This window comes from Theropithecus gelada, chromosome 3, assembly GCF_003255815.1.
Source record: "Theropithecus gelada isolate Dixy chromosome 3, Tgel_1.0, whole genome shotgun sequence".
Classification (NCBI taxonomy): Eukaryota; Metazoa; Chordata; class Mammalia; order Primates; family Cercopithecidae; genus Theropithecus; species Theropithecus gelada.
In genome coordinates, this window is record NC_037670.1 from 28,725,755 (window position 1) to 28,749,721 (window position 23,967).

The 23,967-nt window shown below is 41.7% G+C and overlaps 2 protein-coding genes across 2 annotated transcripts in view; both read right to left on the reverse strand.

Moving 5' to 3' along the window:
- SLC5A3 (solute carrier family 5 member 3) overlaps positions 1 to 21,098 on the reverse strand; it is a 33,062-nt gene extending 11,964 nt beyond the window's left edge. Inside the window, exon 1 of the mRNA XM_025378080.1 lies at positions 20,930 to 21,098. The gene's annotated coding sequence lies outside the window, so the exon portion shown is untranslated. The remainder of the gene's footprint in view (positions 1 to 20,929) is intronic.
- Positions 1 to 21,153, reverse strand: part of MRPS6 (mitochondrial ribosomal protein S6) — a 69,128-nt gene extending 47,975 nt beyond the window's left edge. Inside the window, exon 1 of the mRNA XM_025378081.1 lies at positions 20,930 to 21,153. Within this exon, the coding sequence (XP_025233866.1) occupies positions 20,930 to 20,974 (45 nt within the window). The 5' untranslated portion in view covers positions 20,975 to 21,153. The remainder of the gene's footprint in view (positions 1 to 20,929) is intronic.
- Positions 21,154 to 23,967: the final 2,814 nt, after the last annotated feature.

Sequence of the window (23,967 nt, forward strand, 5' to 3'; positions counted from 1 at the left end):
CAAAACAACTCAAAAATTGTATTATTTCTGCTAGTTAGAAGACGCTGCAAGAAAATAAAAAGAAAACTTTAAAAGAGGTAATTTCCTTCTCTTCCTTTTCATCAGGCAATATTTCCAAAAGAACCTCTGACAGGATAATAGCACTGACTAAAGGTGATTTTATTGAGTATTTTTTCCTTTTAATGCTTTTTGTTGAAGGGTATAGGGAAGCAGAGAAAAGAGGGAAGAGGAGAAAAGTTTTCTGAAGACTAAAAAATGATTTATTATTATCTCCGCCAAACCTCAACAAAACAGACATTTGTTGACCATTAGATAAATCTTCAGTAGGACCATCAGGAATTTCTCAGTTCTGGATTAAGATAATCACTCTGCAAAACAGACATTTAAATTTACCTAAAACTAAACGTATTAATTTGATGTCTTTTCTCCTGAAAAAGAGACAAATACTGAATTTTCAAAGTTAATTGTAATTGTACCTGACAGATCAATACGAAAACACATTTTTATTCAACCTAATGCCTTCCACACATTAACTTCTAAGTGATTTCTCCTTTTGCAGTAAAGCAACCTCAGAGCAAAATGTTTTTCCATGCTTTTTCTGATGAATCTAGGCATTTTCCTTTTAAGTCCTATAAATGATACTAAAGCTCCCTGTTCTCAAAACTGTTCACAGCAGACCACAGTATTAGAAACTTTACAACACACTTCTCACTGACAAAAGAAGCTAAACATAATGCCTAGAGACCACTGCCCTACAAAATTAGGTTCTTAGGTCTAATGCAGAAAAAGCTGCCTGGATAGAAATGTCTCAATCCCATCTGCATGCCTTTTTAAAGCATTAAGCACTACAATAATTATGCTATGAAAAGTGATTTAAATGCTTTCTAAGTGTCAATGGCTGGCATAAATAAGATTGCCAGAGAAAAGAAAAAAAAAAAATCCTGAAAGTTGAGGTTTGTATCACTTCATACCTGCCAAATCCTGAAGATGATCATATTTCCATGACCACCTTCCCCACCCCCAAAAGTTTTCACGTTTTTAAACAAATGCTTTGACATTATGTAGGAGGAATCATGTAAATTTTAAGTAAAATCTAATCAGATGACTAGCAAACATTATTTAAAAGGGTACCTTTAAATGTTTCTGCCTAAGGGAAGCTTGTCAATTACAATGAAAACTGCTGTGTCAATTACAAGGAAAACTGCTGTTGGCAGTTATGAAATCCTGCCTCCAGGGCTCTCTGCTACCCAATAGCCATCCACGTCATCCTCAGGCCACTTGTTTCAATTTTCAGAAGGCTACCTGGCTAATCAGGTATCACTCTTCCCAATGGCAGTAGCAACCATGCTTTCCAAAGAAGGGAAAGAAAAACATTGGGTATTTGTGGTTTTAACTGGGGGGGAAATAGGGTGGGTTATGGTCATAGTAGCTGCTGCAGCTTATTTGTTCAGAGAACAAAGTGCTCAAAAAGAAAACAAGCACTTCCTCAATCACTGGGAAGCACTGTTACTATCAGTAACATTGTTTTTCACTGTCAAATCTGATTTATGCAAGGTAGATATAGAAGCTATATTCTGCTGTCTGATGAATGCTCAAACTGCATGAAGTTCTCATGCTAGCCCTAACTCCTAACTTCTCTAGTAAAGTTGCTCTGCCCACAGGAGAGGTAGCAGAGAATAGCCTGACACTAGCTCAAGGCTGAATTCTCAACTCTCGGCCTAGGCTTCCTCAGATCCTTCAAAGCCACTGCAGACAGTTCCCTTCTCACTGGATACCATACCAGTCTGTGGGTAGGTTTCTAGACTTTTCCAACTTAAAATACATGCAGAGACCAGCACCTGGTAAAGACTGGAAAAGGAAAAACAAAACCAAAAACAGGTCAATTTAGTTTGTAGGAATATATAAAATACTATAATGCAATACAGCTATATTTTACACTCTAGTCATAGTCACAGCCTTGAATTTCAGTCTTTCAAGAGATAAACTGTACATTCCTTAAAAATGGTTCTGAATATACAGTATGTTACATATATATATATGTTTTTCTTCCTTTTAAAGAAAAAATACAATGAGCACTGTCCAGGGTTCCCTTATTTTTACAAGAATATACATGGAAGAATCTTCAGCTAACATGAGGCTTTTTAACTTGTATTTTTATATTTATATATGCCTATTGTCACAGTTCACCATTCAGGCAAACCTCTCAAGTAAAAATTATAAGACAATAAAATAGGTACAGTTATGAAAAGCTTGTAAGTGGGTTCCTTGGTAGTCCATTTTTTTTTCTTAAAAAGCTTCTGTAATGGGACTATACTTGTAGAATGCAAAAAGAAACAGTTCCCTAGTGGTGATGAGCAGATTGAGCCAAACATTGAACACACAGGTGCTTTGAAACAGAGCAGATTCCCCTTCTTCCCAAAAGAGAAGGCAGCCTTCTCAGAAAGTAGTATTTTATTGTTTTGCAAAGAATTAGAATGCAGTTTTAGTTCTATTCCATATATCTGGATAAATTAAATTGCAACTGAAGAATTAATCCAAATAGAGAAGTGTAAATGTAAATATTTGCTGCATTTGACCAAATAGACCAAATAGAGACAAAAAGGTAAGACCAAATTTAAATAACCACTTCTTCAGGTGATATAACCACATTGACCAAAATGTAATTAGTTATCATGACCAGATCTCTCCTGTACTATCTGGGTGACCATATCATTTATTTTCCAAACCAGAAAATTATTCTGGAACTATCTGTAAACTGCAGGATATATGGGCACACTATCAAAAAAATAATAAATAATAAAAACTAATAAAATTTAAAATCACCTGCCATAAAAACCAAAAAAGGAACAAGAAAAATTATCTCCTATACTCAGTCAGGGCTTCAAGTCATAATAAGTTCAATGACACAGGCAGGCCTGCAAAGAGTAGAATGCAATAATCTTAAATGTGACCAAACAACCACCTCTTTAGCTTTGGAGTCAATTTACAAACCACACACTCAAGGTACAATCTGAGACGCCTAGCCCAGCACTCTGTCAATGGTAAGCGTGGTAAGTCCTGCTCATCCTCTGATCCAAACGAAAAATATTCACTTAGCTAATAATTTAGGGTTATAGAACACACAGACACCTATGAAAACCTAACTACCTGAATTACAATCACTTTTGTGTAACCTACCAAAAACAAAAAACATGGGCATACCCAAGCTTGTTTTCTCCCCACCCCAACAGACAAGACAGATTTCATGATTCTGTAAGAAGGGAGGTGGGTGTAGGTACCACATCTATGTAGGTGGCATGGTACAGAAGAAAACAGCACAGCTTTTAAGGGGTGGGATCCATGCTCCGTCACTTCCTAACTGTAGGATCTCAGGCAACAACTTCATCCCTATGAGCCTCAACTGTCTAGCTTTTAAAATGAAACCAACTTGCTCCTTATGATTTATAAGGAATAAGTAACATAGAAAGCTAGTATTGCCCAGTGCAATGGGGAGGGTGGCTCAGTAAATGTCAGTTTACTCCCTACAACCTGAATATACTAGAAGTAATATTAGTTCCTTTCAAATTAAACTGTCAACTATGTGCAAGGCATATTAGGATCTTCCCAAGTTATTTATATATAGAAGAACTAGATAAAATAATGCATTAAAGACGCAGCTCTCTCTAACATTTTAGACTCCCAACTGTCTCATCAACTATTAGCTCCTACTTAAATCACTTCAAGTAAAACACAAAAAGAAAAAATTTATATAAAATTCTTAAGACTTTTCATACAAGCTTTCACTTTTGTCACCTTGACTCAAGGTCTAGGAAAGCAAATTCCAGCTGTGGAAGAGACTACCAATGCTTGGTGCAAAGTGTATGTGTACTCACACAGGACTGTCCTCAACCCTTGCTTACTTTAAAAATGTGGAGCTAGGGTATTGTAGCGGTTCATCAGTAACACAGAGCAAAACAGGTTTTCCTAATACAACTGGCCTGAACTCCAGCCAGTTTTAAATTGTAAGTGGAGCTAAAGACAACACTACAGATTAAGTATCCATAATCCAAAAATCAAAAATCTGAAATGCTCCTCCCAAATCCAAAACTTTTTGAGCACTGACAAGATGCTCAAAGGAAACGCTCACTGGAGCATTTGGGGTTTGGGATGTTCAGATTTGGGATGCTCAGCCACCAAGTAATATGCAATATCCCACAATCCAAACACTTCTGGTCCCAAGCATTTAAGATAAGGGATATTCAACCTGTACCGTAATGCTTTAACCGTACCTAAAATATAAAGAATTGCCCTTAAATCTTTTTGACAAAACATTTCTATTAAACTTGCACCCTCAAGTTTTTAAAAGTTAATAATTATACAAAGCTCTGACTGGACTCAAATGGTGCTGAAGCTGTATTCTGATGCGTGAAGTTGAGGCAGAGTAGAGAGGGACTGCGGCCCTCCTCCCAACCCTCTACCACCAGAACAGCTCTACTTTTATCAGTTTCTCCCGGGACAGGGGTGGGGAGAATGGATAATTTCCCAAGTAAACCATTTCCTCAAATAAAATCTTACTCACCTAGAAAAGTTCATAAACCACCAGATTTACTTCATCCATACACACTCCGCCCAAGATATATTCATTTTAACCCGATTCTACCAACAAGTTTGGCTCATCATGAATTTTTTTAAAGAAATCTCAGAGAAATAAGACCTTATAGATATGACAGTCAATGAGGGAAGAACAACTATGAAACTACTACTGGTTTTAACTTTTATGTGAAAGATACTAGATCACATATAGGAGCCAATTCCCAACAACCCATTTTCTTAAAGATAAATGAAAACATGAAATAACAGGCCAGGCATGGTGACTCGCGCCTGTAATCCCAGCACTTTGGGAGGCCAAGGTGGGTGAATCACTTGAGGCCAGGAGTTCGAGACCTGCCTGGCCAACATGGCAAAACCCCATCTCTACAAAAAACACAAAAATCAGCCAGGTGTGGTAGCACGTGCCTGTAATCCCAGCTACTCAGGAGGCTGTGGCGAGAGGATCGCTTGAACCCAGAGAGGCGGAGGTTGCAGTGAGCCGAGATCACGCCTCTGTGCTCCAGCCTGGGCGACAGAGCGAATCTGTCTCAAAAAGAAAATATGAAATAACAGAGCAGTAATGCCTATTACCATGTAATCTCGACCAAAACATTTGTGTAACTCAGTGAGAATTCAAGAAGCTCAACACTATCTGCTTGTAAAAGACTGTTTATCAAAGATAAGTGAACTATAAATAATGGAAATTAAAAAAAAAAAAACTTACACTAACCTAAGTCCTAACACCATCTAGGTACTATGTCTAGTTTTATGTGCATTGCTTTAATCCTTTTAACAATCATGAGATAAGTACAATTATTATGACCATTTTACAGATGAGAAAACTGAAGCCATGAGGTAGTATATCTCACTCCAGGCCACAGTTGTTTGTGTTAAAGCCAGGATGTGCACTCCCATCTGTATGTCTAAATAGCTTTTGCCCTTAATCACTATGCAATACTACCTTCAATGAAAAGGACATTACTGACAGGAAGAAACATTAACGATATTGATAAAAGATCATGCATGTTTAAAAAGTTGTGCTTGAAAATACCCAAGATGGGTATATAACAACTGTTAACAAAGTAAGACTGCAAACAGCACGTAAGATAAAAACCAGTTGAAATCTTTGCGTGATCATATGAATGGATGTGTATGGAGAAAACAAAGAGATTAAAAACAAAAAGAAGTCCCAGGCATAGGCTTCAGATACAGCAAAGCCCGGATGAGTCAGCTGTAAGACCAGACCCATCTATGTTCTCACCATCCAAGTTCAAGGCTTTTTGCCTTCATTCTTTTTATCAGTGTTAGTCATTCCACCAGAGGGGGAAAAATAGTAAGTCTTAAGGCGTATTCTATACTTGACCCAGTCATCACAGGCCATAGGATTCTATCTTAGCCAATCTTTATCTATCAACTCCCAAAACTTTAAAACATTAAGCTGAAAGAATTAGCTGTACAATCTACAGATGCGAGGGTTCTCACAGTAAAATCTATGGACAACTGCTCTTAACGGATGAAGTGTTGTAGCTGCCTGTTGTTCAGGGTTATGAATAATTTGCTTTTGCCCAAAAACACCTGTTCTACTCTCAATCCTCCCCATATCAGAATAGCAACTTCATCCTCACTACTGCTGAGTCCAAAAATTTTAGTCATCCTTGACTGCTCACTTTCTCCCTCAACCCACATGCAATCAATCCATCAGCAAAGCCTGTTGGCTCTACTTAAGATACATCCAGAATCAAAGACAACTACTAGCACCTTGGTTCAAATCACCAATCCATCTCACCCAGACCACTGTCCTGGCCTCTTGTCTCCATGCTTCTGCCCTTGGCCCACTACAGGGCACAAGCACAGCAAGCAGTCAACCCTTTCATCACAATGGACCAAACTAGCCTCTGGGACTGGCTATTTCCTATGCAGGCAACACTTTGTAACCCCAGATTTCCACAAGACTTGTCTCCTCTTCTTTTACGTCTTTGCACAAACTAACTTCCCTGACCATCTTAATGCCTCCTCTCCAACTTTGTATTTATCCACAGTACTCCACACCTAACATGCTATAAAACTTAAACGTTTCTTCTGTCTCCTCACTACCATGTATGTAAACTCCATGAGGGTAGAATTTTCTGTGTTGTTCCCTGATGTGTCCTAGTGTCCAGAACACCATCTTACATATTACAGGTGCTCAAATGTTTGTTAAATAAACAAATCAAATATTAACAACTAAGTTCTTCACCATCAAGACTGCTAAACTTCCAATATCCTATATTACCGTAGACAGTGAGCTTTTTAAGCGACAAGAGATGCAGATTAAAGAGGCCTAAAGGGAAAAAGATTCTCCTCCCCCCCACCAGTGATCTGCAATCTCAAATAGCTCTAGTTGAGGGTATGTGGAACGACAAGGCAAACCGGACTAGGCAAATACGTTCACTCAGATAAAAATCTAAGTGGACCATGACATAGTAAAAACCTGTATCTAGAGCCACCATCTCCCTCAACCTACCGCCTGCCACCAGACTGGTCCACTTCCCTTCACTGTGCTAACTCCACTGTGTAATGTGTTTCGAGTTTTACTGCTGCAATTGTCAACATCCACCTCCTAGTATGCAGTGATATGTGCAGACCTTTCCTGTGCGTGTCTGTCTGGCAATTGTTTCCACACAGCTGAAAGAGCAGGTCAGTGCCGGCAAGCAACAATTCCCTTCAGCTCACCCAACAGAAACCCAAGCACCCTGATATGAACTCATGAAGAACTCCCTCTTCCACCTCTCCATTACAGTTGGGTTCAGTTCCCACAAAACTGAAGAAGTTATCTTAGTAACTAGCATTTACCAAACACCATGTGCCAACCACTATTTTCACACTACATGTTTGAGCTCATCTAATCCTCACAAAAACCCCAAGAGGCAGACATGATGATTCCCAATTTACAAATGAGAAAACTGAGGACATCTGAGAGGATCACTAAGGGAGTTCATGAACATCCTTTCTGAAATAAAGATGAAGAATGCATCCTTTTACAACACTTTTCAGGAAGACATACACACACACTAAACCTACAAATAAACACAAGTCAGATAAAATTCAGCTAACTGATGCAAAAGGACTAATGTAATGAGAAAAATCACCACCGGTAAGCCCTGAAGTAATGCACCCAGGCTATGAGTACAGGGATGCTACAACCTTCAGGAGAAAGGCTGCTGGGAGACTTCAAAATGGATGGATGAGGCTGATAATATCTGTACCCACACCAAGAATTAATCTTTTCTCTAAAATGCAAACATGTGTCCCTCTTGATGTGATCTATCCCTCCCAAGACCACTTAAGTGCTCTTACAAAACAAAACAAAAGCTGAATCTAATCAAATTTCTACCTATGGGTCTAGAGAAATTACCTGGAATAGAAGAATGTATATATAAACAGCATAAGTGACCAGCCAAATCCAGAAAGGTAAAGAGTGGGGGAAGCTGTTACAGAGTAAGAGACTTAAGGTCATCAAGTAAACATAACTTGTGGACCTTGTTTAGACTCAGAGTCAACCAAAACTGCAGAGAGACACTTTAGACAATTCAGGGAATTTGAACACGAACATTAGGTGTTAAGGAATTGTAGTTAGGTGTGATAAAGGCACTACAGTTGTTTAAAAGTCCTTATTTCTTACATACTAATTACTTACAGGTGAAATGATATACCTAGGTTTGCTTTAAAGTACTCCTGTAATAACTGATTCAGTCACCAACAGATGCTAAAACCAATGGAAGATTGTTGGAGAACAAAATATTCAGTCTCAAGTTTGTTACTCCATAGATCACTTAATACAAAAGGGAAATAGGGTACATTTACAATGGCGCATTCTGGTGAATGTCACCTAACCAAATGACTGCTTAACAAAGTGGTATGCCTCCCGATGTGATGCACTGACATCTCTATAGAATATTCATTCATGTCAACAATGTCTAATTTAACTCTAATCATGAAAACCAACTACAGTCAACTCCAAAGTGAGGGATTCTGCAAAACAGTAGGCCTGGACTCCAAAACTCCTCAAAGTGCCACTGTTATTAATGACAAAGGCTTTGGAACTGTTCAAGGAGACTAAACAAGTAAATACATGATCCTTGATTGAATACTGAATTAAAACACTAAAAACTATTACTGGAAAAATGGCATAAATTTCAATATGAATTGAATATTTGGTGGTAGTATCATAACAATGTCAATTTCAAATGTGGGCCGGGCGCGGTGGCTCAAGCCTGTAATCCCAGCACTTTGGGAGGCCGAGACGGGCGGATCACGAGGTCAGAAGATCGAGACCATCCTGGCTAACACGGTGAAACCCCGTCTCTACGAAAAAATACAAAAAAACTAGCCGGGCGAAGTGGCGGGCGCCTGTGGTCCCAGCTACTTGGGAGGCTGAGGCAGGAGAATGGCGTGAACCCGGGAGGCGGAGCTTGCAGTGAGCTGAGATCCGGCCACCGCACTCCAGCCTGGGCGACAGAGCCAGACTCAGTCTCAAAAAAAAAAAAAAAAAAATTTCAAATGTGATGGCTATGTTGTGGTTAGGAAGAAGGCCCTTATTCCTAAGAAAGGTATGTCAAGATGTCTGCAACTCTCAAAATAATGCAGATTAAAAAAAGATAAATAACGCATATTCTAACAATTAGTGATCTATGCAAAAATCATACAAGTGTTAAATGAACTGTTCTTACAGTTTCAAATTTTTTTAGTCATGTTAGCCAAGGGAAATTAATGGAAAAAAATTTTAAGATAAAGAAAATAGAGGTGAGGAGACTGAAAATTAACAGTTGAAGCTGAGCAATGGGTACAATACAAAGTTTCATTAAACTACTGTATTTACCGTTACGTATGTCCAAGTCTGTGTTTTAATTCTTCGGTTTTTCCATTTGTAAAATGGAAATCACTCTACCTAACCTTAAGATGGCTAAGAATTCGAGAGAATTGTATATATGTATGTGTGTATAATATCCATATATGTGTGTACATATATCTTAAATACATACACACACCTACATAACCCCTGCACCCCTACTTCAATCAACTGCTAAGGTTAGGTATTATTATCAACTCATCCAGCCTCCCTCAAAGGCTAGCAACTTTAAGGTTTATAGAGGTAAAACATCCTAACAGGTCAATTTTGTGTTTTTTTCTGTTCTCCGCCTACTTGGTTCCAATTTTATGTTTCTAGAAAAAAAAAAACTGTTTCTAGAAGGAAATAGTTTCTACTCATCTTTCCATGTGAGTAAGGCAGAAAACATAAGCACAAGCATCTTCCTGGTAGACCAGATTATAATTCTCCAGGCCAAGTTATAAACAGAAGATTCAGAAATTGGGGTATTTCCTCTGAAAGATACTTTTTAGATGGAAAACTTTAAAACCTTCTAATTTTCTCTAACATTTGGAGAATATAACACTCAAGAAGTAAGAAGTAAGACCACAAATAGGGTAACTTTAACAGTATTTGGATGGACTGGTAGAAATTATGCCCTGAATTAAACCTAAGAAATAAAAACAGAAACATGGTATTCTAGATTATAAAGGCAGCTGGATTTTCCTCTTATATTGCAAACATAGGACAAGTAAAGGGATATAAAAATCCAGGGAAATAGGGTCACAACTGTTTTCTTTGGATGCCAGTTGATAGGAAATCTTGAAATTATCAATAGTTGGCCAGGTGCAGTGGCTCACGCCTGTAATCCCAGCACTTTGGGAGGCCGAGGCGGGCGGATCACAAGGTCAGGAGATCGAGACCACAGTGAAACCCTCTCTCTACTAAAAATACAAAAAATTAGCCGGGCGCGGTTGCAGGCGCCTGTAGTCCCAGCTACTCGGGAGGCTGAGGCAGGAGAATGGCGGGAACCCAGGAGGCGGAGCTTGCAGTGAGCCGAGATCACGCCACTGCCCTCCAGCCAGGGGGACAGAGCAAGACTCCATCGCAAAAAAAAAAAAAAGAGAAATTATCAGTAGTTTCCAATGAGTCCATCCTAATCAGATAAAATACTTAAGAAAATGACATTAGGAAAAATGTTTTCTTCAATCTTTTTACATACACAAAATTTGCAAAAACTCCTGGCCCTTACTTAGTCCACACATGAGAATGGCATTCCCACGAGACCAATAATGCTACCAAAGTCTGCAAGACAGACTCCCTAATGGAAACTTGGTGTCTTAAAGCTTCAAGATACTATACTTCATGCAACTGTTTTCTCATATGACTATTAACAAAACAGAAGGCAAGCAGTACACCAACAGAAGAAAGGCAATTAAAACAACCCATGACTGGGTCATTTGCTTACTTAACAGTGTCAAGCAGTTAAAAAACAAAACCACACACTTCAGTGCCATACACCTTTCCTACAACATGCCTGACCGAGCCTACTCTCAAATTTAGCTTTTCAACTGAGCAACAGAAATTCACCTTAAATCTGAATCAAAACCAGACTGAACAGATATTTTATAATCAGAATTCATACATAGGGCATCTGAGCACAAAATGAAAAGGGAGCAGATATCTGGTACTTATACTGATTCTGCACCTTTCTAATGGAAGCAAAGACGACACACGGATTTGCAGGAGCATCTTCCCAGCAGCTGAAATGCAACCATAACACTGCACTTCTGATCACCACAATGAGAATTTTCTCAAACTGGATTATATCCACAGCAACCTGGCTACTATAACTGCACTTGGTTTCTTCAGCTGACAAAATTAAAGCACTTAACCACCAGGGTAGGTGTTACAGAGAAACTTTTAAAAACTGAAGTCTAAACAAAGACAAAACCAGGAATTCTCGATTCTGGGACAGAAGCAGAAAAATGCCAGTTTATGAGGATTGAGGGCTGCAATAAAGGAAGTTTTGCTAAGTCTGTGCTTTCACTTGCAATTTCACTTGCAATTTCATCTACACCAACCTCTACTGAGGTATGCCCAAAGTGGATAGAAATTCCCTTACCTGGGACTGTAATCATAGTAAAAATGATTGGAAGGGAAAGCAAAACAAGTCAATTATACCATGGGCCAAAAGGTAGGTAAGAACAACCTGGGATCTGAGTTCGTTTTATTTGCAATTTGATGTTATCTATCTGGAGTGGGAGTGAAAGAAACAAAAGACAAAACAAAGTAAAGTTAGTCAAGGTAATAACTTGGCTTCTATTTCATGGAAACACAAAGCCCAGTCAAAAATAAAAATGTCATCACGTCCCTGCTCTATACTCTTTACTAAGAGAGCACCTGAATTTTTTTCATGGTAATACTATTTTCCAAGGATCACGGGTAAACTATTTTTAATTCCACAGATATACTCTGAGCAAAAAAAAATATTTTCTAGACAAAGCAATCTTTGCATGCCAATAGTATTTCAAACACCTAAGAGGTTAATACAATGCGTACAAATCATATTGTACTAATACATGCCTAAAATAAGCAATCACTCAGACACTGAAAGAAAAAGTAGACTGCGAATATCACTCCCTGACAGATTACACGGTGCAGCTCTGAAGCCTACATGTACATTTTAGCCTAAATGGACATATACAACCCAACAATCCTTAACTACAGATACTACTTTTAAGAATTGAATGTGCCTGCCATCACTGAAATTAGTCCTAAACCAGTGACCAATTAACAAGGTGAGCTTTGTCAACATAGATGCTAAGAGGTTTACAGGCTACCTACAGCTAATTATCTGAATATCTAGATTACAAAATGAGAGCCAACCTAACCCACAGATACATTACATTTGATCCATGGTACCTACGTATTCTTCAATTAGTTGGCAACATCTTAAAACAAAACAAAACAAAACAAAACCACACACACAGATTTCCTATAAAATCTGGATTTCTGGCTGGTAGTAGGAAGAGAGAAAAAAAGCTGGCAAAACCAGTCCCATACCCCTCATGGCAATAATAGATGGGAGCAGAGTAGTAAGTACCAATACCACTAATTCAAACATTTATTGAGCAAGAACTGTATTTCAGGTTTGATCTAGTTTGGGATTCTGATGAAATAAACTTAGATATAACAATAACTTTTATCTTTTGGAGTTTCATTAATAAACTGGGAATAATGAAAAACCAGGCAATGAAGTTCACAGCAACTTGCCTAAGATCTTGAAGCTACTTTAATGACAGAACTACACTTAACTACCTCCAAGGTCACATAACCACTTTTATCTTCAAATGCCCTCCCAAATGAATTACTTCCATTTTACGAAGAAGGAACTGGGGATCCAAAAGGTTAAAGTCCTTAGGAAGTAGGTGCTAGAATCCAAAACCCAGTCTCAGCTGCCTCTAAAGCTCCTTCTAGTCTCCCAATGCCAGTCTTTTGTTTATCCTATGGTAACACACCCAGTATCTTCATTTCAGATCTTACAAGGTTTTTCTACTCATTTATAATAGAAAACAAAAAAATCAGCTATTTTCTATAAAGCAGAAGCCTTCATACCCAAAGCCATATCCAGTCATAAAACCATATATATGTACCTTAAGTATTTTATTAAGTATTTTATTTAACACACAAACATACATTCATTTGCCAACCTCAATATGGGGGTCATGACAAGCACTTGGAGAATGGAATCGATGACTTGGAGTTCCCTGATGATTTGAGTTCCTTCTGCTTGATCTAAGTGACATCTATAAATGGCATTATCTACAATTTCCAGTTTCAGCTTCATTAAAGTGGAAAGTTTTAAAAGATCCTTGTAAAACACTCCACATACAGAATCCTCCTATTATTTTTCCTCCCAAACTTTGAGTCATTCAGCCATATCTAATTCTACAGCCATTATTTTAATGACTCACCTTTTATCAAGTCTTCCCAAAGAATCCAACTTGGTTTTCAGGAAACAAAGGTTCGCACTCATTTCATCAGCTCACATGATATTTGAATTATTTTATAGAAACAAGATTATCTGTCATAAAATAGTCTTGGAAATCAACACAAATTCTGGCAAACATACAACTCACCCAGCATGAGCAAAGTGCACTGACTTGTAAGCAAACTATTAGCCTGAGGTCAACACGCTGTATCATAGCAAATAACTATTTTAGAGAGATGAGAGTAGTAATGCCTCAAGGCAGCTTAGTGAGTATCTACCATATATGCAAAACATAGCAGAACAGAAATGAAAGACTCAACTCTCAAGAATTTGTAATCTAGCAAAGGGGGTAAAACACATTCACCAATTAATTATAATACAAAGTAGAAAGTGATCCATGTGATAGGAGACATGTGATAAGACTCATGCAACCAAAGCAAAGATTAGTCTATACTCCTAATGGTGCAGGCCCTTGACATTTGTTTAACGTACCAAATGAGTTAAAATGAACTTGGAAGAACATGAGACTGATTTTTCATGGCAGTGGTGGGGTATTGTTGAAAGGGAGGGCGTTCCAAACAGTAAAACAGCAAGATGCCAGCACCAAATAAAATAAAAGGAATGGTATAAGAATCTGCACAACTTTGTTTACTGGGCATATAAAATAATTTGGAAAAAGAACTGGAAGATGAGGTTAAAAAAATAAGTTGGGAGTCATATCTGAGGCAGCCTCAGATGCAACTTCATGCTGCATGTATTTGAAAATCAGAAGTATGCAGTAATTCAGCAACAAGGTTGATACAATCAATTAGTGTGGGAATCAGAAAGCCATCACTTAACAATGCTTTCTACCATTTCCTTGTTAAAAGTGCACCTATTTAGGTGTTTTAAAGTATCTCAGGGACATATATTTGCACTACAAGTGTATTTACAGGTATTAGCTATCCTCCTCTCAGTACTATGTCAGGAGACCAGCTAAGAAACTGCAAGAGTCTAAGGAAGAAACAACCATGAGCAGTTCAACTAGGGCAGAGAAGACTATATGTGATTGAGACTGCAGGAAAAGAAAGAACTGGATTTGTTCAGGCCCAGATGACAGAAGACAGAGAAGCGATAAACAGAAATCAGCAATAACAGAGGCAACTTCGGGGATAGGCAATACATTTAAGTTTTTAACCACACTGAGTTTGCAGTGCCAAGGGGATACCCAGGAGGCCATAACCAGCACAGAAGACAAAAGGAAATGCCAGAGTTGTCAGCTTGTTAAAAAAGGCAGCAAATCATCCACATGAAGGTTAAAGGAATTGTACATAAAGAGAACAGGGCCTGTAATCCCAGCACTTTGAGAGGCCAAAGCAGATGGATCACGAGGTCAGATTGAGACCATTTTGGCCAACATGGTGAAACCCTGTCTCTACTTAAACAAACAAACAAACAAACAAAAAATACAAAAATTAGCTGGGTCTGGTGGCACGTGCCTGTAAATCCCAGCTACTCAGGAGGCTGAGCCACGAGAATCGCTTGAACCCAGGAGGCAGAGGTTGCAGTGAGCCAAGATCGCGCCACTGCACTCCAGCCTGGCAACAGAGGAAGACTCCGTCTGGAAAAAAAAAAAAAGAAGAGGAGGAGGAAGGGAGAAATCAGGGGAGTAACATCAGAAAACAGCACCATAAGAAGCCAAGAAAAATGTTGCACCTAGAAAATTGTGTCTATACACTCTAAATCAGGGGCTGCCACATTTCTTCTGTAAAGGACCAGATAATAAATATAAACAAAAGACAGGGTCATGTTCCAATGTAACTTCACTTATGGACACTGAAAAGTGAAAGTTTTATGAAATTCAAATGTCATAAAGTATTGCTGTTTTTTTCCCCACCTATTTAAATGTAAAATCTTTTCCTACTTCACAAGCCATAAAAATACAGGTGACAGATGAGATCTGGCCTGAAAGCCACAGGCTGCCAACCCCTGCTCTAATTTCAGAGCAACAAAAAGGATAAGAGGTTGAATTAACTGTCACTTTCCAAACCCAAGGGCAGTTCTTCCTTTAGACAAATTGATAACTTACCATTCATTAATTTGATTAATTTCTTAAATAAGGATTCCCCTAAGAGGTAACCACATATGTTGATAACACGTGTCTTAAAAACACTGCCTTCCACTAAAAACAGATAAACTCATGAGTATATTGGAAATTCTAACCAAAGCTAAGAACATGAAACAGGAAAAGTTTGATAATTAAATAGCAACAGCTTTTTATAACATGAGTAATCACACAGTATTTTATCATCTGTTCTCTACCCTTCCTTCCACCTTGATGTTAAAGCCCATTCTGGTATTCCAGGTTTCTTTTAGATGAGTTAAACATGCAGTAGTACAAACACAGCAAGACACTAGATTAAAAATATTACTTCAGAATTTCCCAGTCATTGCTTTTGAACTCTTAATTTTCTTGAAACTGATTTTATAATCTAAAAGGTTGGAAGATTCGATAACAGTCTGCATACAATACTAGATATAACCTAGATTTTTAAAATCTAGAAACATCAGTATTGAATGTATGAGTCATGAATTAAGAAAAAAAATTAGTGCAGAATGTCAACTTCTGACAAGCAGTCTTCATACATACAAACCATATCTGGTGCGGAAGGACTCCTTACCCCCAAGCCATTCCTTGTACCTTAGCTGTAGCTCAGGGGCAGGAACAGGACTCCTTCCTTCTTCAATAGCTTGCTGCGGCAGTAAGCTGTAACCCAAGAAAATTTAATACCAAATCAAAGTATAACATTGTTCACAGGGTCAAGTCTTCCATTACTGGGTAACTATTTTAAGTTGCCTGGTTTCAAGCAGATAAAACACAAAGAGATTATTAAAGATACAAGGCTAAGCTGTTTAGGGAGGGCCCATGGGAAGAAAAAAAAGACTTGACCACTTGACAGCTAGATGTTTCGGGTTGAACTGATGTCTCCCACCAACACACAGCAGAAACTTCACTACTTCCTAGTTGGCAAATGATTGCCAAGCAAGCTAAGCAAGCCACAAGGACCTAGGGTTGACCTGACTAATACATGAGTTTATTAGCACCCTCCATCTCCAAAAGGTATCTAAAATACAGGCGTTTCATAGGCATTACTTTCAGAACATCCTAACTTCTCTACAACAAATACAAAACTTTTGCCAGGTGTTCTAATCAAAAAAGGCTTGCTAGTTTAGAGAAAAACTCTTCATCACCCTACCAGAAAACCAACTGTTTTCTACATTTTAGGAACTGATTATTATACTTTTCTATATTTAAATTAAACCAAGTCAGAACTTAAATTCAGATTACATAAAACTCCCTACCCTACAAAGTACTATTTCAATGAGCTATCTTAATATAAAATATTATATTTTTGTACATGCAATCATTTAGCAAGTGAACTAGTTATTAAGCCATTAACCTTTAATTCTTCACGTAAAAATTCCTGACCACCAATGAGAAGATTTCAGGAAAAGTATTATCCCAGGGCTTTCATAATCTAAATATGCCAACTGTGAACACCTTCAGGGCAAAGGGCATGAGAAGTAATTGGTGTTCATAAAGTAAATAACTAAAGAATACATATGTATTGCACAGCTTTCCTCAAATTTCTTCTTCCTGTATACCCAAGGCATAAAAAGTGTCTACAAAGTTTCATTTTCTCCTAAACTCCTCTACATTACACAGTATGTGGCTTTAATATTCATGTATTGGCACTTCAGCCTTTTACCTAACTGAAACACCAACCTTTAAAATCTAATTATCAAGTAAAACCAAAGGGCTTCAACCATTTTCCCACTCTCAAGAAAACTCTCACCAAATGTATGATCCCTTCTCCTCATCTACCTCAAAGTTCTCACTGCAGGAGGGCAGGGTAGAGGTGGATCTAGACCTCACCATCTCACAGGCAATCCATTTCTTTTTCCATTGTCAGAGAAGGTCTTCCTCACACTGAAGTGAGGCTATCTGGGACTGCAGCCTTGGTCTCTCCTTTGTGGCTATGTCCTTTCACATTACAGCCTTTGAATACTGTGTTTTCCAGAAATTAATAAAACTCTCTTGAAGGTATCTGGTATGGGTGTAACAGGACTTTTGAAATCTTTTTATTCTGGAGACTCTTCCATAAATATGGTCTAAGACTGGTTTAAACAACTAGTTTTTCAAATTGCTTGTCACCTTTAAAGGCCTAGTTTCACAACATCCATCACTTTACTGTCATATTTCAGAATTTAACCACACTTTTACCTACTTCTCACGCTAAAGTAGGGATAAAACAGAAATAATTTTTTTTATGTACACACATTTTTAAAAAATCAAGCTAAATGGTACCTGCAAATAAACTTCTTCTTAGAAAGACTAGTATCATTCATAAATGCCCAAACTTGGAAGTACAAAAGTAGATGCTCATAATCAACTCCCACTTACAAACTGAGAAAAACATAGTATTGGAATTTCTGGGTGACTAATTGTACAATTTCATAGTTCAATAGGACTTATTCCACATAATACACTCTGAAATCTTTCAATGGGGGTTCCCACAATTGACTTTGCTACAATGCAGATACTGTGAGAACCAACACATGATCTGTATTTTAAATTTTAAAATTTAGTAAGCTCAATTTAAAGGAGTCAAGCTAGGGTCAAAAAAAAGTAATGAGGACAGGGAGGAGTTAATACTCTCCAAACAAGGCCGGGCGCGGTGGCTCAAGCCTGTAATCCCAGCACTTTGGGAGGCCGAGGCGGGTGGATCACGAGGTCAGGAGATCGAGACCATCCTGGCTAACACGGTGAAACCCCGTCTCTACTAAAAATACAAAAAATTAGCCGGGCGTGGTGGCGGGCGCCTGTGGTCCCAGCTGCTCGGAGGCTGAGGCGGGAGAATGGCGTGAACCCGGGAGGCGGAGCTTGCAGTGAGCCGAGATCGCGCCACTGCACTCCAGCCTGGGCGACACAGCGAGACTCCGTCTCAAAAAAAAAAAAAAAAAAAAAAAAAAAAAAACTCTCCAAACAGACTAAGAATGCTCTCCAGGCTGAGTACCACAGAGAAGAAACAGGAGAGCAGCTCTGGGAGTCCAAAGGCTAGAAAAACTATAGTTTCTTAACTTCCATATCCGCTGTTAAAGTTGCCTAACACAGCATTTTCCTCAATTCCAAGATGCATAAATGATTTGGAGGAGGAAAGAAAAATATATCGTATTAAAGGGGTAAAGAGGTACATTTAAGAATCTAAAAACGTGAAAGATAATGCAACTTAGAACTGAGGAGCTTCAGTAATACCGTTCTTGCAACAGAAGCCCAAAGTGCCTCAGGTTAAAACTGTGCTTTCTCCAGGGCCTGCTACCGGTGTGCAAACTCACAGTCACATTTTTCATTTCATAAGCCTAGAGTTAACTTTTTAAATCCGTTTCCCCCCAAATAGTCCTCCTATTTTAGAATCCTATTTTCCTACACTGAAAGCAAGCAAACTGGTCTAAAACCTGGAAGTCTTTGTTTGTGACACATTTACAAGCTACAGATAGGTTTTTGAACAAATAAGTGAGAAACTGTTGTTTAATATTACTTTATTTAGGTCAAGGATCTCAACATAACTTCACCATTGTACATAAGTCACCATTGTTACAGCCTTCTATCTACTGCCATGGGGCCTCTTTCTCCAAGAGGCAGTTCACCTTTATTATCTACTTTCTAGGGTTTTTTTTTTTTTTTTTGCCCCCTTCCCTCATGCGGAAGATTTACGAGGAAGGTTATTAATTATTTTAACCAAATTACACTCGGTTGATCTGAACTAGAGTAAAAAATGGGTGCTCCACAACCAAAGGCTATGTTATTACAGGACATAAAACAGTATGATAAAAGAAATACATTTAACTTATACTTGCAGCTATGTTAACCAGGATAACTGGCAACTATGGCAAAAACAATGGGTAGTGCAAGTCTTCATTTCAAAGGTTTCAAAGGGTTACAGAATGCGCAAATACTATGCCTACAGGTTGCCTCTTTCAGTATCACCTGCTACCTCCCCAAGACAAGTAAACAAACGGAATTTCAGTAACAAATTTCCCAGGTTCTACACTTCCTAAAACACATAGGTTAAAGGGAGGGCTTAAACAACTTCCACCTAATTAAAAATCTTCCCTTTTAATAATATTTTGTTTTCACTGCTCCTATCCTTTCCGAGTTACATATCCCGGTAAGGGAGGAGGAGGGCCAAGAGGGATATTCAAGAGGCTGAACAATACAATCTTAACTTCTTCCAAATCCATGAAGAACAAGCTGGGGGACACAATGGAATGCCTGACCAGGCTGTCTGGACCTGATAGAGAGGCACTCGAGTCCTTTCCCAGTTTACAGTATGCAAAGCACACTTCCTAACAATCTCCCGACGCTCCGTGATTGTTAGTTTATCAATTGAGCTTAAGTTCAATCAAACTTGGTAATACTCCTCGCAATTGACCCAGAGCCTGATTCCAACGTAAAAATCCGTCCACCCCTCTAGCGCTGTAGGAAGCTGTGCTTCCAAAGTTCGGACGTGGTACAATGATTTTTGTTTATTACACCTGGTGGAGGAAAAACACAAAACCATACACCAAACTACGTTACCGAATTCCGAATTCACAGGAGAATGGGGATTTCGGCGACGACTTGAGGAGTACATGACCCAGGACAGAGGACGAAGTGAGCTGCCTCCGGGCCGCGGGCCCCTGTCCTTGGCCACGCCGTCACCTGAAGGGAACCGGCTGCTGGTTCGCTTAGCATCCCTCCAAACGTGAAATCATCTACCTCAAGATCAATCAAAAGCAGGGGGAATAAAGCGTCTTCTGGAGGCGCAAGAAAGGCCACAACTTGGATGAATGAAACTGGGCTAAGGGCACCGGGAGCGGGATTTTCGCTGAAGTCAGAAAAAGAAAAGTCAAAGATTTTTTTTAACATGAGAGCGACTGCAAAAGACGGGGATACAGACAACTGCACAAACACGCTTTGGAGGAACGCTTTATTGGGCGCGGACGTTCCGGGTGGCCGGCGGGCGCTAGAGTGGAGGCGGGCGGCGGAGGCCGGCAGGCGGCGGAGCGGGACGCAGCAGGCGGCGGCGGGGCCGGCGACGAGGCAGCTTCACGACTGGCGGGGACGGGCCGGAGCCGGGCTGGGCGCTCGCGCGTGTCCTCCCGCGGACCTTCCACTGGACTCCCGAGGGCCGGCGCCTGGATCGGGGTCGGGGCCCGCTCGGGCCGCCCCGCCCCCGCCCGGCCGCTTGCGAGGCACACCCTCCCGGACCGCGCACACGCGCAGGCACACCCCCGCCTCCCGCGCGCACGCGGCCGAGCCCGACCGGCCCACGCGCGCCCCCTCCCCGCGGACGCCCGCCGCCCGCCCGCCGCCCCGGCCTCCTCCGAGGAGTGCAGGAAGGCCCGGGATCCCGCGGCCAGGGCGCGCGGGGGACGGCGGCCTAGCGGCAGCGGGGGCGCCCGCGCGGGAAGACCGGCTCTGAGGGAAGGTCACTTACCCGCTGCATGGCTTTCAGGATTAAAGCCAGCTCGTAGCGGGGCATGCCTGGAGGATCGGCGAGTGCGGCTCAGAAGCGAGCTGGTTCCCGGGACGCGAAGGGGCGGGACGACGGAGACAGTGGGGGACCTAAAGACTGCCGGGCCGGACGGCTCCCAGGCGGCGAAAGCACACTCCGGCCGCGCGAGCCCAGGCTTAAAGGCGCTGGCAGCTGCGCAGACGCCGCGCCACGCCCCCTCGGCGCGCCCCGCCCCGCCCGCGCGCCCAGCCGCCGCCCCGCCCCCTCTACGCCCGCGGGCAGCCGCCACGCCCCCTCCGCAGCCCCGCACCCGCCGCGCCGCCCCCGCCCCGACCCCAGCCCAGCCCGCCTGCCGCGGCTAGGGGCGGCGCTGCAGACTCGGCCCACAGCCGCTCGCGGCGGCCGCACGCCCCCTCGCGACCCTGCCTCCCCCTACCCGCCTCCCGCCATGCCTGCTACCTAGCTCTCGAACCGGCTGGAACTTTCTATGCCTGCCTTCTCCTCCCGGGCGGCGGGAGAGTGAGTGCCCGCCAGTGCGCGTGCGCTGCGGTGCGGTCTCGTCCGTGCGCGCGCCCCTCGCCCGCGACTCCCCGGCACTAGGGACCTTCCCGGCGGAAGGCGGGGTCGCGGCCGGCCCGGGGGCTCTGCGGCCAACGGCTGCTCGCGGGGGTTCTGGAACATTCCTGCTCGGGGTCGGTAGAGGGGTGACGCTTGCGCCCCCAGTCACAACCCTCAGGTCTGGCACGGCTGACCAGGCCCCCTACCCGGCGAGGGGCGCGCTGGCACAGGCCGTGGGCCGCGGCGCGCGGGCTCGGGTCTGATTCAGTCCCTTCGCGCGGCGTGACCTTGGGCCGGCTGCCTGTGCTGAAAGTGGGGACCCGATGCTTTGAGTGTTGATGCACGTAAACCTCCGAGGACGGTGCCTGGTACACACAGGCGCGATATGGGCGTTTGTGGTGTGCGCCTGACCTGTCCCCACGTGTTGTAGCCGAGGGCAGGCGAACACCTTAACCCTATCTCATTTCTTTAAATGTTTGCTCAGCTCTCACTTAAAGGCTAGGCTGAGTGCTTGGAAGACCCTTTAGCAACTATCTGCGGTGGGCGGGGGCCGTGCCTTCTGCACTTCCCATCCCTTTACACACACACGGTTCTCCGCCCTCCAGCCAGTGGCTCTGCAAATGCAGTTTTATCCAGCGGCCTTTCTTAGAGATTGAGTACCCTGCAGCTGAGGCCACTGCCCCTTGCTTGCCCTATTAAAAGCTCTGTAAGTGGAGTGTTTGTCAGCTTAAAGTGCTTTAATGTTAATAGGTAAAGTTTAGTGAACACTTATTCTTTATCAGGTCCCATGCCAAGGCTGGTGGATGTGTCTCCTAAAATTCTCACAACAGCCCTGAGGTGACAAAGATTCTTTGCTTGGCCAAACTTTAGTCAGGCTTCTGAATCTTCTGCTAGGCCCATCTGTGCACTTCCTTGTAAAATCCAATTCTAGCACAGAACCTCCATCCCCTCGTAGCAGATCAGGTTCCTCATCTTTATCCCCCAGTCATGTCTTTTCACTCTGGCCTGAGTTCTACAAGAATCCTTTAGATCGGTTTAGCCAGAATCCCTCTTACCCCGATGGTTCTTCTTAGTGATTTTACATGGCCATAAATTCCTACTTGCCCATGCTGCATTCAGAGTTGAGCCCACTCTCTCTCTCTCCCCTCTGCAAGACCGAGTTTCCCTGATCCCTGTACCCATCGCGTTGGTCCTGAATAAAGTCTTCCTTACCATGCTTTAGTAAGCATCATTGAGGAATTTTTTAAAAAAGAGGCAAGCACTGTTAACCCCATTTTAGGGATTAGGAAATACAGGCACAAAAAGTTTTGTAACTAGTCCAAGGTCGTAGTGTAATAGAAACAAAGTACTTTTAGCCATCACTCTACCCTTCTTGCCTCTGGTTCTCCTACCACACAGATGAAAATTCCAGTTGTTATTCAGTGGATTAACCATGTAGTCCACGTAAGCCAAGAATAGAGTACCTTTTGTCACCTTACCCAGAGGTTACCATTTCACATCCCATGCGTCTTTTGTGGCATATAGGAGGTAGGAGATGAACCCAAGTTTTTCTGAGATAACTGGATTTTAACATTTTCTGTTCTTAGGCTTGTCTACAACCCATGTTCTTCCAAAGAGAAGCCACACAGGTAATCGAAATTGCCTGGCTAAGTGTCAATTAACTTCACGTTTGGTTTAAACAAGCAGCATACTATAAATAACAGCAGGAAAAAAGGAATTTCTGGACCTTCAGAAGTGAGTTACAGGCTGGGCGCAGTGGCCCACACCTGTAATCCTAGTACTTTGAGAGGCTGAGGTGGGTGGATTCCAGCCTGGGCAACATAGTGAAACCCTGTCTCTTCTAAAAATACAAAAATCAACTGGGTGCGGTGGCATGTGCCTGTAGTCCCAGCTACTCGGGAGGCTGAGGCAGAAGAATCGCTTGAACCCAGGAGGCGGAGGTTTCAGTGAGCAGAAATCACACCACTGCACTCCAGCCTGGGCGACAGAGCGAGACTCCATTAAAAAAAAAAAAAAAAAGTCACAGATTTTCTAGAATGGTTCCACTTCCACTGTCCCCACTGTTGTCAGTTACATCCCCCAATTTAGTAATGAGAAAATACAGACCCTGTAGTAATATGCCAAGTCAAACACTGAGGCAGCGCAATGAGCTGATTTCAACTCAGAGCATTTCCTCTTGGAAACTTCCTAGTTTTCCCCTAATGCCCAGGGATGAGTGAAGACCTGGCATCTTCTCTACCCCTCCTTCTAACTTGACAAGTGGTATAAGGAAATTAACCTGACTGCATAATACCTCACCACAGAGTCAGCATCCCCAAGTCCTCCCAATCTGGTAGCCACCCACAGACTCATTCCATTTCTTAAAGGTAGAGAGAGGGCAGCTACTGTGATTTTCCCCCTTCAACCTTTTTTTGAAAAGCACAGAAGCTGCCGGGCACGGTGGCTCACGCCTATAATCCCAA